Genomic DNA, 13,771 nt, shown 5'->3' with positions numbered 1-13,771 from the left:
TTCTGCCTCTCCTCTTTGCTTTCTCCCTCGACTGGCCCTCTTGCGCCGTCGCCGGTCTCATGTTACATGTCCTGCAGCCTTAAGTACTACCTTACTCCTTCGCCCGCATGTCATTAGTAGCTACCGTAACTTTTCAAGCCAGGAAAAGAGAATCTCCCGACTTTTTTTTTTTTTTTTTTCCTTTGGCCGAAGAAACGAGCGGTAATAATACACAATCTCCCGTGGCTTGTCGTGCTCATGATGTTTCCTTGTACATTTTAATGGCTGCAAGAGAGTGGCAAAAGCATAGAGAGAGGTCAGTGAGGTAGAATGGAAAGAGGGGCAACTTGTGACCGTGCTCACTCTTGTCTGCGCCGCCCGTGATGAGCCGTGAGCCCGTATGGTCAAAGGTGGAGCAAAAGATGCCCGCTTCTGCATCGAGGGAGCCCGGCTGGGGGACATCTTCGCCCGACTGGAACGGCACGGCCGTGTCGTAATCAAAGAATCTAAATGTGCCATTGTCGGCGCCGGAAAAAAGGACGCCATCGGCATTGACGCTGAGCGTGTTGACGATGGAGTCGTGTGTGGCATTGTTGAGGAGGGTGCCCTCGGGAAAACGCCAGGTCTTGATGTTGCGTCCGCCAGCAGAACCAGAGGCAAAGGAGAAGTCGCGCGGGTGCAGCGCAAGGGCCCGGACCGACTTTTTGTGGTGCGTGAGTGTAGTGAGCGACTTGCCCGCGGCCAGATCCCACAGGCGCACCGTTGAGTCCATGCTGCCCGTGATGACTTGCGGATCGCTTTCCTGGCACTGCACATTGGCAATGGTGCCGCGATGGCCGGCGAGGACGTGGATCTGAGCCTTGGTGCGCATGTCCCAGACGCGCGCCACGGCATCTCGGCCCGCGGTGACGAGGATGTCGAGAGTGGGATGGAGGGCCAGCGAATAGATGCCCGAGAGAGAGCCATGGTACTGCCGTATGACCTTGTTGGTTTCCAGGTCCCAACACTTGACCATTTTGTCCTCGCCACAGGAAAAGAGGTATGGGTGCCGAGACGACACGGCCAAGCCTCGCACCGTCGAGATGTGGCCGGTGAGCGAGAGCTTGAGCTCGCCCGAAGCCAGGTCCCAGATCTGAGAGACATGATTTATCAGCAACCCTTCCTTTTCCGTGCTCGCCTGCCACAAGCCAACGTAGAGGATCTCACCTTGATCATTCGATCACCCGCACCCGTTGCGAACCATTTGTTGCCCGGCTCCACCGCCACACACCGGACCCATCCAAGGTGTCCGCTGATGACCCTCGATAGCTTCCACTGAGGATGGTAGGATGGTTGCGCCGCTCGACTGGCCGCATCGCGCTTGCGGATCAGGGCATTGGACAGCGTGCTTCCTCCACCTCGATTCGACATACCGCCGGCCTCGTGGTCCGGCCTCATGGATCGCCGGAGCGTTACCAGCTGCCCGTTTGCTGCTGTCGATTCCGCCGCCGATGACGAGGTTGGAGTGTTTACATTCCCGCGAGCAGCTCGATCGAGATCGTCAATGTAGCTACCCGTCAAGGTCCCGCTTGACTCGTCCGCCGTTGCCTTTCGCTTCTGCCCTGCTGCTCCTGGTCTCGAAGGACCCACACCAGCCTGCTGCGCTAAGAGGGCCTGAGGTAGTGTCTGCGCGTCCTTGTACTCCGAGGCAATCTTGGACGCCAGACGTTCTTTGACGATGCTCTCGTACCCTCCCGCGGAGTACAGAGATGAGGATGACGAGGACGAGGACGATGCAGAAGGAGACAGGGGATCCTCGCCTGCATCTGGTACAGACGAGAAAAGCAATCTTGTCCTCTGGGAAGAACGCCTTGCCAGATCCGCAACGGAGGGAAGCTTCGAGGTCGAAACTGACCCCTCCGCAACATTGTGAGACGCTGCCGTTGTTGTCATGATCGTGTGCGGGTGGATGACTTGCGATCGTTGTCTGAGAAGGTCCTTGCAAGAATTACCGGTACAAGATCGTCGCAACTTATTTGTTCACGTGATTTTCGCTCCATTCAGTAGGCTCCGGTCTGGGTCGCCCGACAAGCAGAGGAGCTCATCACCGATCACCACCGACCACGACTGGGCCCGACGATTGGCGCGAACAATGGCCTACCTGACCGAGGCCGAGATCAGAGAGCTCGTCAAAGGGCTCTCCTCGGCCATGGGGGAAAATAGACATGCGGTGAGGCGGCCACCGTGACTGTGTCCGGCCACGAAAGCTGACAGACCTTGTGATCGCGGACGGGCTGTAGGATTCAAAGGCGATTCTCACGAAGCTACAAAATGGTGTGCGACCGACGGAGGAGATCATCAGGGTGGGAAATTTCTCGTAAAATGGGGAAGGAGTATGTACTGACTCTGCTGCCCCGGTCGTGGGCATTGTGGATGCTGTACAGGCTACAAAGGTTGGACAGGCGGTGGCAAAGCTTCGGACGTGTGAGGACAAGTCGGTGGTGGCTCTATCGAAAGAGATAGTTCGGACTTGGAGATCGAAGGTTGATTCGCAAAGAGTGGCTGCAAAGAAGAAAGACTGTGAGGTGTTACGGGAATGTTTGACAGCAGCTAAGCTTGGCGAGGAAGCTGACTGGACCATCCTTAGCTCCTAGCAACTCGGCCTCGCCGGCGACGGGCGGGGCTCAATCTCCTGCTACTCCATCATCTTCGACCGGAGGCGGGGGTGCAGCATCTATGTCGGTCTCGCCTGCGAAGAAGGAAGCCTTGGATTGGGAGAAGTTGAAGGACAAGACCCGCAACGCATGTCTGAAGTTCCTGTACGATTCTCTCGAGATCGGCAGCAGTGCAGGTAAATTCTGGTCGGGAAAGAAGCAAGGTATAGGCAATTGAAGTGTCTCCATTCCCTCAGATCCACACTTGATCTTCGAAAGAGCTTTGGCCGTCGAAGGGGCGACGTTCAAAAAGATTGGTTCGGGCACCGTCAATGGCGAATATCGAACCAAAATTCGAAGCTTGGGCATGAATCTCAAGGACAAGAAGAATCCGGCGCTGAGGTCCAGTGTCATCGATGGCACGATACCCGCGGATAAGTTCATCACCCTCACCGCCGAGGTAAGTCGCTTCTGTCTTTCGTCGGCGTCGTACCTCTCCCAAACGGTAGCTGAATGCAGATCTCGTACAGGAAATGGCGTCGGAGGAGCTCAAAGCGGAGAGGACGGCGTTGCAGATGCAAAATCTTTTCAATGCCAAGGGAGCCGAAGCACAGGAGGCAGAGACAGACGCCTTCGAATGCGGCAAGTGCAAGCAGCGCAAATGTCGCTACTATCAGAAGCAAACGAGGAGTGCAGACGAGCCCATGACAACGTTTGTTACGTGCACAAACTGCAACAACAAGGTAGGTTGGCAGACAGCTTTAACCATACGAAAAGCTGAGCTCTAGCTTACACTTGCTACCTCTCCCCCTTCAACAGTGGAAATTCTGTTAGATCTACGTCATTGTCATCGGCAAATGTCTCGAAAAAGCGCGAGAGGCGTAGAAGCTGTACAACATTGTAGATCTTTCTCGTGGTGCCGACGTCCGGCGCGAGTGGACGTTCAGACTGTGAAAGAAAGAAAGACGGCCCCTTTGTACTACTAGTATTCAGAATACATTTCCTCCCTGTCTCAATTGCTCGCCACAGGCGAGTAGCAAGTGAACCCTACTTCAAAATTAAAAAGATGGCGAAGAAAAGGGCGAAAACTTCAACGTAGCACTTCCAGAATGCTTCCCCTGCAAGGTCGATGCATGTTGCAAATGATGTTCCTGTTGAAGCTGCGGAGTCCCCGTTTGCTGATTTTGGGAGTTTGCTTTCGGAGATGACGCTGGATGCGAGGATTCTGCCAGCGTATGATCGTCGGTCTTTGTCAATGGACTCAATGGCGTACCTTCCACCAGTCCGTGAGGCGTTGCAAAAAAGCTTCGGCTCGTAGACGTGGGAGTCGCGGGTGGGCTCGAGGTAACTCCTCTCCTTCGTCCAGCTTTCGTCGGCTTCGGCGGTGACGGCGTAAGGGTCGACAAATTGTCTTCCACGTCATTCGACCAGGGCGATCTACGCTGTCTTCGTTGGGCTCGATATGCGTGCCCCTGTTCAAGAGCGTCAAGTACTACCGATCTTCCTGACCCATAGCCGACGACCCAGCTCACGTCTCTAGGCCTCTGTTGAACCGGCGCAGGGGGCGATTTGGGCGAAGCTTTGGTAAGCTCTGGCGTTGTTCGGTGGCTTCCTTGGGTATTGCCGAGCAGCCAGGCATCGCTCCCTCGACTGCATGCACTGTCGGCTCGTATGGCATCTGAGGAACGCTGATCCTGAAAAGGTTGCTGTGACTTTCCTCGCGTGGCCGTACGGGCCACTGCGTGTGCCACTGAGAGGCCAACATCGCGATGTTCGTATTCGATCCCGAGCCCAATTGGATGATGCTGTCCGTCGATGACGGTGTTTGTTTTGCACATACTGTCGATCCCTTTGTGTTCCTTTGCCAGAGCTTCGTCGTGTGCAGCGGGCTTTGTGGACGCCTCTCCCCGGCCCAGATGTATCTGTTGAGAGGACGAATCTGCAGTGCCGATGTCTGTAGAGTTGTTCGTAGCCGTGTTGCTTTCGTCTACAGAGGTTCCCTGTAGCACTTCTTGCTCGTTAACGGAGTCCCCCCGCCGATCCCGACTCCCGCTGCTGACAGTGGTACCGTCACAGTCACGCTGCTGTTTTTGTCGGTTGTAGTATCGAAGCCGGACACCTAGGGTAGGCGCATTGTTGCTGCTCGATCGGCCACTGGAGAAGCGGGAAGGTGCATCGACCTTGTAAGGAAAAGCTGAGCGAAACAACATGGATACGATCAAAGGCGAGCCGAAAATAATGATGGCCCAGATTTCCACTGTGTGATAAATCTGAATGGAAGAGTCAGTATACCGCAGGAAGACAAACTTCAATCCCCTCATCAAACTTACATAGCCGATCTTGGATAGTTCGTTGCCATACTCCTAGAGCACAGTGATCAGCGATAGGACAGCTTCTAGGAGGTATACGTCTCACCTCATCGCGTTTGTTTGTCTTGGCGGCTTCAATAACTAGAGCCAAACGAATATCAACATCAGCGTGGGTGGTTCCGTTCTCTCGGGGGCTTTGTAGCTCACCTGTGGCACATAGGTATATGACGACGACAAGAAGAGCCAGCTCAATGCAAAGGAGACATACAATCTGCAGCAAGGTAAAGCGGAAGAAGTTGGCTGCAGAAGTAGAGCGTAAGGCGTCGTAATATAAGGAAGAAGGAAATTACTGCTGTCCTCACCAAGGAGTTCGGTAATTGCCCCGTCTGAAAGCTGTTCCGATGAAGACGCATTCGTCTCCTGATGCTCTTCGCTTCCCTCGTTGGTGCCGCGAGAGGCGCTGTCCACGTCATCCTCATCTGCCACCAATGGACGTATGCCAGCAAAGTACTGGATGAGCCTCGCCCTGCTCGTTTTGAACTTGTTGATGCTCCTTCGCCTCCGCTCCTTGCTGATGTTGACTTTGGTGTTTGGTTGCGTGTGATCCGAAGGTGCTACATCGCGAGGCCGCGCTTGCAACTCGACGGAGGAAAATGATTTTCGCCGAAAGGATGATCTTGCTTCTTGTCGACGAGCACGCAACTCTCTGCTAGCTCTCCAAAGCAGTTTCGTGCCGACAACGAGACTCATGAGGAAGAGAAATGCGAGGAAGCCCGATCCAACGCCAGCCCAGATTGCTGTTGCTTCATAAGAGCGGACGATGTTGACATGCAAGGCTGTGGCGGCCTCAATGGACTCTTGTGTGACTTGAGCCGACGGACTTGCTATGAGCTTGCCTCGAACCAGATACCAGCCATCAATGGCGGCGTTGTAGTGAGAATTGCTGATGATGGCAGGCGGAAAGTATGCAATCAGGAAGGCGAGTGGTAGCCCAAAGAAGCTGCCATGAGATTGTATTCAGCTCCGCTACCAGAAAGGTACTGTCAGGCTGCACCTCCCACTTACAAGACATGCCACCAGAAAGGCGACAACCTCTCCGTTGAAAAGGGCCAGATTAGACAAAGCGAACTCAGATGGGTGAAGCCTGCTAGCCAGAGTGGATAGAGGCGAAGAGCGACAAAGGCCATTATGTTCACCTCCTTGTCGAAGGGCGGAAACAGCCACCTTGTCGACAGTCTGATTGTGAGGAGCGCAAGGAGTGTTAGTAGCGAACAATCAGATGAGATAAATGAGCGAGGGAAAGTCAATCATGCTACGCACCCTCGAAATACAGCATCAAGTACGTAGAAGATGGCAGCCTGCTCCCGTCAATCGATGTCAGCGCTCATAAAAGGAACACATTTTACCATTTATATAATCACCAGGAAGACGAGTGAATCGACAGCGTTAGGACAGATGATCCGACCGTTAGGCAGCTGGACGACTCGGAAAAGCCAGAAGCGTCCAGACCTGAAGAGGCGGACGAAGAGAAGGACAGAAACGACGATGATGACGGCTTTCAAAGCGATGTAGAACCATGTTTGGCTTTGCGGATGGGTAGAGGCGACAGTCAGCATACGCTGGTACTTAGGTAAGACCAGACGACTTACGCGAGCAAAGAATGAGGGACGCCGTGCAAGAGCAGAGGTTCCGCCCACTCCAGCAAGGCTTCGTTGTCTCGCAGTGCTGATTGAGGGATCGGCGCCAGGCCCTGTGGGTCAGACATCTTCAAAAGATCGGCACTTCTCTCCTCCTTAGGTGTGGGCTCCTCTCATCAACGTTTGGTGGCACAGGAGAGATGGAAAGAACCTTTTGGTCGTGTGAGACGACTCATCAGAGCTCAGCACCTGTTTGGCGGGATAAGAAGCGAGACTTGTGAGCTTGTGATGATGGATTGACAGGCAATTTTATATTTCTCAACAGCAGGTGGCAAACATCAGGGACGAAGCTGAGAGGAGGTGGGGAAGTGGAAGCATGCATAAAGTGATAAATTAATAGCCTGGAGTAATCGCAGATACAGCAGGGCTCAAACACCAGGCCTGGATGGAAGAGGAAGATTGAGTGCTTGCATTGCCATTGTTTCCCGCTAGCTTGGTTGTTGTCTTTCACCGCAGGCAGGGCTAGTCAGAGCTAGAGGATCCCGATGTGCACCACGGCTTCGCATAGATGCAGACAAGTAAATTCCCAATTTTATTAGTATCGCCTGACTCGGCCGGCCTGAATCGTTGTGGGCAACACCTGTCGGCCTGGCCGCGGTCGTACTTATTGGCCTTGAAGGCAGGGAATGCAGAAGCAGGGTCGTGAAACCCTGGAATACAGAAGGTGGGGTCAGTAAAATCACAAACAAAGGAATAAAAGGCCGGTGTTCCGATTCAACCGGCAGTTTGAAAAGAGCGCAGTATTCAAAAGGATGCTTCCATTTGCTACTTGGGCAGCGAGGAGCAGAGCAGATCCAAGCGTTACTAATTTCGCTTCAACCAAGTGAGAACATAAATGCCTTGCTCGCTAGCGTTCTTCGGGACCGCTACGCTTGAGCCTCCTCTTGTTTTGTCGATAGGGCCAGCTTGCAGTCGCGACCGTGTCCATACAGCGCAGCCAACATCTGGCAGACAGATCCGCTGACGTGAAAGGGAGGGCAGTCTTACTTACACCCGTCGCGTGTAGTCGGAAAGCGAGCAAGGACTGATAGACCCACAGCCAATCAAGGCAGCAGAATCAATAAAAAGGGTCACTCTTTTCGCCAATGACCATCGGCACGGCGTCGATTGGATCAAATCGACGATGTTAAAGAGCACTTGAGTTGTGGTAGGTAGTTGTTAGATCGAGCTCGCCCGAGGCTGTTTCCGCGTTAGAGGTCGGATTGACAGAAATAAGAGTAGCGCCAATTGAATGTGAGGTCATGCGCACAAAGGAAGGGTGCAGACCAGCGATCTGGCACTACTATCCCAATTACCACCTGGCTAGCTGCATGACAAGCGAGCCAAAGATGAGAACGGGAGCTGCCGAATTGCGTCTCCGAATTCGAAACGGGGAGCTCGTCGTGGCGCCCGGCGTCTTCGATGGAATATCCATCAGGATGGCTCTCAAGGTGTGTGTGCCGTGATACAAGCAGCCCAAGCTAGTGTCTTCCTTTCCTTACATGTCGACATCATGACAGACGGGGCACAAGGGTGAGTGGATGAGAGAAAACGTAGAAACTTTGCTGAAAACGAGCCCGTCATGTAGCCCTGTACGTTACAGGAGCGGGCACCTCTGCTTCCTTTCTGGGTCGCGCCGATCTCGGATTTCTTTCGGCAAGGGACGTGGTCCATGTCGGTTCCCTCGCTAGCCAGCTTGCTGGACCGCAGGTGCCCGTCATCTGCGACGCTGATACGGGCTTTGGAGGAGCTCCCCAAGTCGCGCGGACGGTGCAGGAGTACTGGAGGGCAGGCATTGCGGCATTGCACATCGAGGATCAGGTTGCGACAAAGAGATGCGGACACCTCGACTCTAAGCAGCTGGTCGGCCAGGACGACTTCATTGCGAGGATCAAGGCGGCAAGCCATGCGAGGGACCAGCTGTGCAATGCAGACGTTCAAGATCGCATCGTCGTCATTGCGAGGACTGATGCGCTAGCGGGGCTTGGGCTCGACGAGGCGGTCTCTCGGCTGAAGATGGCCAGAGACGCCGGCGCAGATGTAGGTTTCTTAGAAGGCATGACGACCGATGCAGAGGTCCATCGCGCGAGATCGTTGCTCAAAGACTGGCCCCTGCTCGCAAATTGCGTCACGGGCGGCAAAAGCCCCCTCTGGACGGCCAGCGATTGCAAGGAGCTGGGATTCTCCATCGCAATCTTTCCCACCGCAGGCCTCTTTCCCGCAGCGCGAGCACTGCAACATTCCTATGCCCATCTGTTGAGCACGGGAATCGGTGCAGAAGCGGCCACTGATGAAAGTAGGAGCGTCGACGTGGGTGGGGCCGATCCGAGAGGCCTTCGAAACTTCTTTGTGGACATGGGCCTTGAAGACGAAGTCGCTCTAGATCGCCTCGCCGCGGATGGAACGGGACTTGGGGCAGTATAGATTGCACCTGTCCTCCGAGGGATACTACCCTACCACTCTACTGTACATCCTACTATTGTACTGTACACGCAAGAAAGGGCAATAGATTAAAAGAGAAGAAGAGATGGCCAACCATTGGAGGAAATCCGCTCACGAATCGGTGCGAGCGTAAGCAGATGGAAGAGGGCCTCCCTCGTCTCCGGGCCCTCGAGCAGTGTTCGCATCTTTTGATCCGCCCAGCTTGCGTCCAGGATGATAGCCGTCAAGTGCTGGAGGTGGAGCGAGCCGCAATTGATCAAATCTGCGAGCCTCTGTGGCGTGCCGACGGCCACGGGCGAAAAGTGGGAAGAGAGAAAGGCCTGTTGCTCAGACATCTTGAAGTGGCGCGCAAAGAGCTTGGCCACCGGTGCCCTTTTGTCCCCCTTTTCGGACGCGGCCTTAGATCGGCCCTGGCCCTTCGATTCCATTCCATCCTCCTCATCCTTTCCATCCTTCTTCCCTCTCCCATTTACTGGTGTCAATCGCGGACTGAGCTGCCGGAGCGGTCGCGCGAGATCGGCGGCACGCTGGGCATTGCCAGTCACGACGAGGATGACCACCTGGCCCGGCCCAGAGCCTTGGTCGGCGTGCGTGGCCGACTCGATGGCCTTGGGCATTGCTCCCTCAAGAAATCGAGGAAGCAGTTCCAGCACGCGCTCGACCTCGACAGATGTTGAATCGACAAGCATTTTCTCTGTAGTCGACATCAGCGACTGCACAGCTCAAGAGCTCAGAGGACCATGCTGGACGGCAGGAGAGGAGTTGAGACTCACCTGAGACTCCAATTTCATCGAGCTCGAGCTCCGACAATTTAGCAAAGGCTCGGCAAGACTTGAGCAGCTTTCTCAGGTGGTCTGCCTGGACGTCTGGCGGTCGTTGTGCCAAGGATCCTGGCGGCAGGGCAAGGTTCTCCTTTGCTTTCTGCAGAAGATGCATTACAACGACATCAGCCACGTTGGACGCCCGTACTGCATTCTTCCTGTAAGGAAACTCACCTTTGCCTTTCGAGCCTTGTCCTGCTCTTTTCGCTTCCTTTTTTTGTGTGCTTTCCTCCTCTCCTCCTCCCCCGCCTCCTTCTCCCCCTCTTCCTCGTCGGTGTCGACGCCGGCCTTTTGTCGCTGTTTTCCTGCCATTCCACTGCTCCCTCTTCGGCGATCCTGCGATGCGTCAGAAACGCTTTCTATGTCTGAGCCGACAAAGTCATCCTCGAGGGCGTCGGCCATGCTGCCTGTGTGCAGCGACCAGAGAGAAGCGAATATTGAGAAGACGTGGAGAGAGAAGAAATTTAGTCTAAAAAATAAAGTAAAAAATAAATAAATAAAAATCGAAAGGAAAGCGTCTGCACGGAAAAATAGCCCGACAGCGCCAAAAGAAGAAGGGAAAAAGAGCAGCGCGGCACGACATCCACTGACCGCTCCGCGTGCCTTGTTGTCCTGCTACTCTAATCTCTTCCAGCTGGATCAATAAGAAAGGCCCGCTTCCGTTCGAAAGTTCCCTTGTCTTTGTCCACCAGGACCCAGGTAACGTCACTTAAGGACGACGCCTGAATCTCGTCCGTCCTGCAACGCGGACGACAACGTGTACATCACGTGACCCCTCAAGGGGCGCAACGACGAGGACTACCGGTACGACGTGCCGAAGATGATCTGATGACGATCATGCGCAGGCCCAGGCACGCAGTTAGCGACCACAGTCATCGGGACGACGAGACTCTTGCCAATGGTAGCGGCCATCCATCGAGCCCACCAGGGAGCAGGAGAAAGACGATTCGGCTGACCCGAGGTGCAGGTCGAGGTGCTGGGAGCAGGTCCTCGGACCTGGTCGCGTCGCAGGCGCCTTCGATTTCCTCCAAGGGAGAGGGAAGCAGCTCGATAAGGCCGGCTCCTCAAGAGCAAGGGGCAGAAGGGCTAAGCAAGGAGGAGAAGGAGAAGCAGGAGAGAAGAGAGAGGAACATGGTCGAGGGCTGGAAGGAAGAATACTACGACAGTGAGTGGGCTGGTGGCATCTGTGCCCTTTGCAGAGGAGCCCCTTCTTTCTTTAACGCCTCTTTTCTCAACAGTTGTCGAGCAGCTGCCTCTGGAGCTGCAGAGGTCCTTTTCACTCATGCGAGAACTCGAGCACAATGTCCAGCGTGAGTTCGGTACGCCACTTGCCTCCTCGTCCTCTTGTTCCAGGTGCTCATACATTGATGCGCATTCTTTTCGTGTTGTCTACGAAAGAGAAAATCGCCACGCTCACCTCGCTAACAAAAGAGTACCGCGATGCAAGGCTAGCGCTACGCACCCACGTCTCTCCAAACGATGCCAAGGCCAAGGGAAAGCAGGCAGCATACGACATGGATGGTCAGGGTGACGAGAGAGAGGGCGCATACATGAAGCCAAATGGCACTGTGTCGCCTTCACCTCGTCCGAGCAAGCGGCAGCGGCTGGCGATGCTCTCGGCCATTTCGAGCGCCACCTCGGGCGCGATTCGGGCCGCCGAGGAGAAAGTGGGTCTTGCCGTGACAGCGTACGAGTGGGTGGATCGCCACATTCGAAGGCTGGACAGTGACTTGCAAAAGAGCGAGAGCAGCCTGCTGCTGGGTCTGCGTGCGGGCACAGAGGCCAGCAGAGGTGTCCGAGACGCTCTTGGCATACTCGACGAGGCGAAAGTCGGCGAAAGTGATGGCGGCGGCGGCGGCGGCGGCGACTACTACGACGACGACGATGGCAAGGCCGCCGGACGAGGCGATCGTGGTGGCGTTGACGATGACGATAGCGTCGTAGGAGCCCCTGAGGCTGCTGTCATGGTTTTTGGCAGGGCAGGTCGAAAATACGCTAGGAGCAGTGCCGAGGCTGGCGCTGCAGCTGTCAACCGCAGCCGTGGTGCTCGTCCTCAAGACACCACACTGAAGACGGCCGTAAAGAAAAAGGCGACGGCGGCACTGGCACGTAATGACGGCTCGCCTGGAGCGATCATGGTGCCGGACATGGCCATTGATCCAAATGAGCCGCGGTACTGCTACTGCAATCAGGTGTCGTACGGCGATGTGAGTTGAATTGCTTTCTCGGCCTGCTTGCTTACTTACAGGCAAGGCGCACCAATCGCTTGTGGGACTGACATTGGCCTCGAATCTCTTTGAAAGATGGTGGCCTGCGACCACGAAGACTGTCCTCGCGAATGGTTTCACTACAGCTGTGTGGGCCTGTCGAACCCGCCAAAGGGCAAGTGGTACTGCCTCTTCTGCACACCTCCTGGCTTCAGAGGATCGGGGTCCATTCCGCCCCATGCACCCTGCGTACCAGCGGGATATAAGGCTGGAGCCCCCTTCATCCAAGGATCCGCATCGTCCCAGCAACACGGCGGCAGCCAACACAAGAGGAAGCGATGACGAAGACGACTTATCTCTCTCTTTTTTTCTCGGTCTTTCCTCGCATTGTATCTTCTACTGATCATTTTCATGTCTTCGGACTGGTCAATTCTACAGAAGTTGGCTTCTAGAGTCTTTGTTCGAATGCTCGTCTTTGGTTCTATCCGATAGGGGAGGTGGAAAGCTGTTGGATGTGCTGCTCTGCAGGGACAGATCAGGCTAAATTCGTAATTGGCACCCAGTGTCTCTCGTTGCCATTTGGACTCACTGCCGCGCCGACGACGAAAGTTGCAAGACTGTTGCAGGACGCGGCGTCTGGGGTTTTCTAGACGCTCTCAGCAGCGCGGATGACCTTTTGAGCTTCTCCCTGGGAGACGACACTGCCGACGGCGAGAACTTCGTCGAAGCTCGGCTGGACATCTACACCTGCATCCTTGGTGGCCGACGCCGTCGAGGCAGAAGGCGTCATGCCCGTCTGTCCATTGACCTTGCTGGCCGTAGGCATCATCGCTACGCGCTTGCCAGAAGACGACGCGGCGGCGCTGTTCACAGTGGATGCCACGGTAGAAGTGGCGGCTGTAGCCTGCGTGGGCGCAGCCTGGCGGACGAGCGGGCTCGTTGCAAAGGTGCGGAATGAGACGAAACGATTCATGGTGTCTATCGTGAAAGTGTGATGAAAGAAGCCCGTATACTGTCGACTTTCTTTGTGAGAGTGAGAGCTGAGCTTTTGATGTTTGGTGGCGTGCTGAAGCTTGATGGGTCGTGGAGAGAGAGAGACCGTCGGTCGGTGAGTCAGTCGTTCCGTCACTTGAGGCGGCCTCCCTCGCTCTCCATTCGTTGGGGTCGACTTGATTTCTGTCTCGACGGACGAACCAACGCGACTGGAATTTTGAGCACGGGCCACGCAAGTAAAAAATGTGCTTATCTTGTGTTGAGCTGATGTCGCGTGGCCTGAAAGTCAGCATCGGGCCTGGTAACCTGTGTTCATGCAGGCATGGGAAGAACTCGATCCGGGGTTGAGGTCTCACTAGCCATCTATTTGATTTTTTGAGGAACACGGTACGGGCTAGGATCACCGTGTCCTTCTTTCATTTGAGTGAAAAGGAGGCAAGAGGATGACTAACTCCAATGACAGAGTCTGTGGAATGAGGTGCATATATGCACGCGAAAAGCACACGAACACACAGAGACCGAGACCGAGAGAAGAGGGAAATGCAAACGGATGTGCTGCAAAACTCTAAGCCGCGATATTGGAGGCGGCCCCGAGGGAAAAGTTCCGGCAATTGGCGTGCATTGGTTGGAGGGGATTGTCTGGAAATGTATCGGATACTCAGAACAACGGCAGAACTTCACTTAGTGATGAGTCGAAGCAGAGCAGCGGGG

The 13,771-nt window shown here is 54.9% G+C and overlaps 7 protein-coding genes across 7 annotated transcripts; 3 read left to right on the top strand and 4 right to left on the bottom strand.

The window, feature by feature from the left end:
* Nucleotides 1–179: 179 nt before the first annotated feature.
* On the bottom strand, nucleotides 180–1,944 carry FA10DRAFT_303945 (WD40 repeat-like protein). The gene is made up of 3 exons (XM_025525301.1): nucleotides 1,186–1,944; nucleotides 343–1,111; nucleotides 180–264 (listed from the first exon to the last, which is right to left on the bottom strand). Exons 1-3 carry the CDS (start codon nucleotides 1,909–1,911, stop codon nucleotides 236–238), a joined length of 1,524 nt encoding a protein of 507 aa, XP_025375061.1. The 5' UTR covers nucleotides 1,912–1,944; the 3' UTR covers nucleotides 180–235.
* Nucleotides 1,945–2,089: 145 nt separating this feature from the next.
* Nucleotides 2,090–3,801, top strand: FA10DRAFT_255512 (transcription elongation factor). Its single transcript, XM_025519769.1, has 7 exons — nucleotides 2,090–2,188; nucleotides 2,259–2,321; nucleotides 2,403–2,538; nucleotides 2,606–2,809; nucleotides 2,870–3,072; nucleotides 3,143–3,355; nucleotides 3,432–3,801. The coding sequence occupies exons 1-7, from the start codon at nucleotides 2,111–2,113 to the stop codon at nucleotides 3,444–3,446; spliced, it is 912 nt and encodes a 303-aa protein (XP_025375060.1). The 5' UTR covers nucleotides 2,090–2,110; the 3' UTR covers nucleotides 3,447–3,801.
* FA10DRAFT_269145 (hypothetical protein) lies at nucleotides 3,452–6,848 on the bottom strand. The gene is made up of 9 exons (XM_025522640.1): nucleotides 6,571–6,848; nucleotides 6,343–6,505; nucleotides 6,242–6,279; nucleotides 5,987–6,157; nucleotides 5,284–5,921; nucleotides 5,129–5,221; nucleotides 5,028–5,062; nucleotides 4,943–4,975; nucleotides 3,452–4,882 (listed from the first exon to the last, which is right to left on the bottom strand). The coding sequence occupies exons 1-9, from the start codon at nucleotides 6,684–6,686 to the stop codon at nucleotides 3,671–3,673; spliced, it is 2,499 nt and encodes an 832-aa protein (XP_025375059.1). The 5' UTR covers nucleotides 6,687–6,848; the 3' UTR covers nucleotides 3,452–3,670.
* A 1,005-nt stretch (nucleotides 6,849–7,853) lies between these two features.
* On the top strand, nucleotides 7,854–9,124 carry FA10DRAFT_269144 (Phosphoenolpyruvate/pyruvate domain-containing protein). Its single transcript, XM_025522639.1, has 3 exons — nucleotides 7,854–8,048; nucleotides 8,118–8,130; nucleotides 8,186–9,124. The coding sequence occupies exons 1-3, from the start codon at nucleotides 7,947–7,949 to the stop codon at nucleotides 9,019–9,021; spliced, it is 951 nt and encodes a 316-aa protein (XP_025375058.1). The 5' UTR covers nucleotides 7,854–7,946; the 3' UTR covers nucleotides 9,022–9,124.
* FA10DRAFT_233879 (hypothetical protein) lies at nucleotides 9,108–10,172 on the bottom strand (the record flags this gene model as incomplete). The annotated part of the gene is made up of 3 exons (XM_025518965.1): nucleotides 9,108–9,733; nucleotides 9,813–9,960; nucleotides 10,035–10,172. The coding sequence occupies 3 exons, from the start codon at nucleotides 10,170–10,172 to the stop codon at nucleotides 9,108–9,110; spliced, it is 912 nt and encodes a 303-aa protein (XP_025375057.1).
* A 711-nt stretch (nucleotides 10,173–10,883) lies between these two features.
* FA10DRAFT_269142 (hypothetical protein) lies at nucleotides 10,884–12,520 on the top strand. The gene is made up of 3 exons (XM_025522638.1): nucleotides 10,884–11,170; nucleotides 11,259–12,067; nucleotides 12,164–12,520. Exons 1-3 carry the CDS (start codon nucleotides 11,143–11,145, stop codon nucleotides 12,407–12,409), a joined length of 1,083 nt encoding a protein of 360 aa, XP_025375056.1. The 5' UTR covers nucleotides 10,884–11,142; the 3' UTR covers nucleotides 12,410–12,520.
* A 136-nt stretch (nucleotides 12,521–12,656) lies between these two features.
* Nucleotides 12,657–13,390, bottom strand: FA10DRAFT_269141 (hypothetical protein). The gene has a single exon (XM_025522637.1). The coding sequence runs from the start codon at nucleotides 13,038–13,040 to the stop codon at nucleotides 12,714–12,716; it is 327 nt and encodes a 108-aa protein (XP_025375055.1). The 5' UTR covers nucleotides 13,041–13,390; the 3' UTR covers nucleotides 12,657–12,713.
* Between the last annotated feature and the right edge of the window lie 381 nt (nucleotides 13,391–13,771).

Source organism: Acaromyces ingoldii, assembly GCF_003144295.1.
Source record: "Acaromyces ingoldii strain MCA 4198 unplaced genomic scaffold FA10scaffold_6, whole genome shotgun sequence".
Classification (NCBI taxonomy): domain Eukaryota; kingdom Fungi; phylum Basidiomycota; class Exobasidiomycetes; order Exobasidiales; family Cryptobasidiaceae; genus Acaromyces; species Acaromyces ingoldii.
Note: the sequence above shows the minus strand (reverse complement) of the source record. Positions and strands in the feature narration are given on the sequence as shown.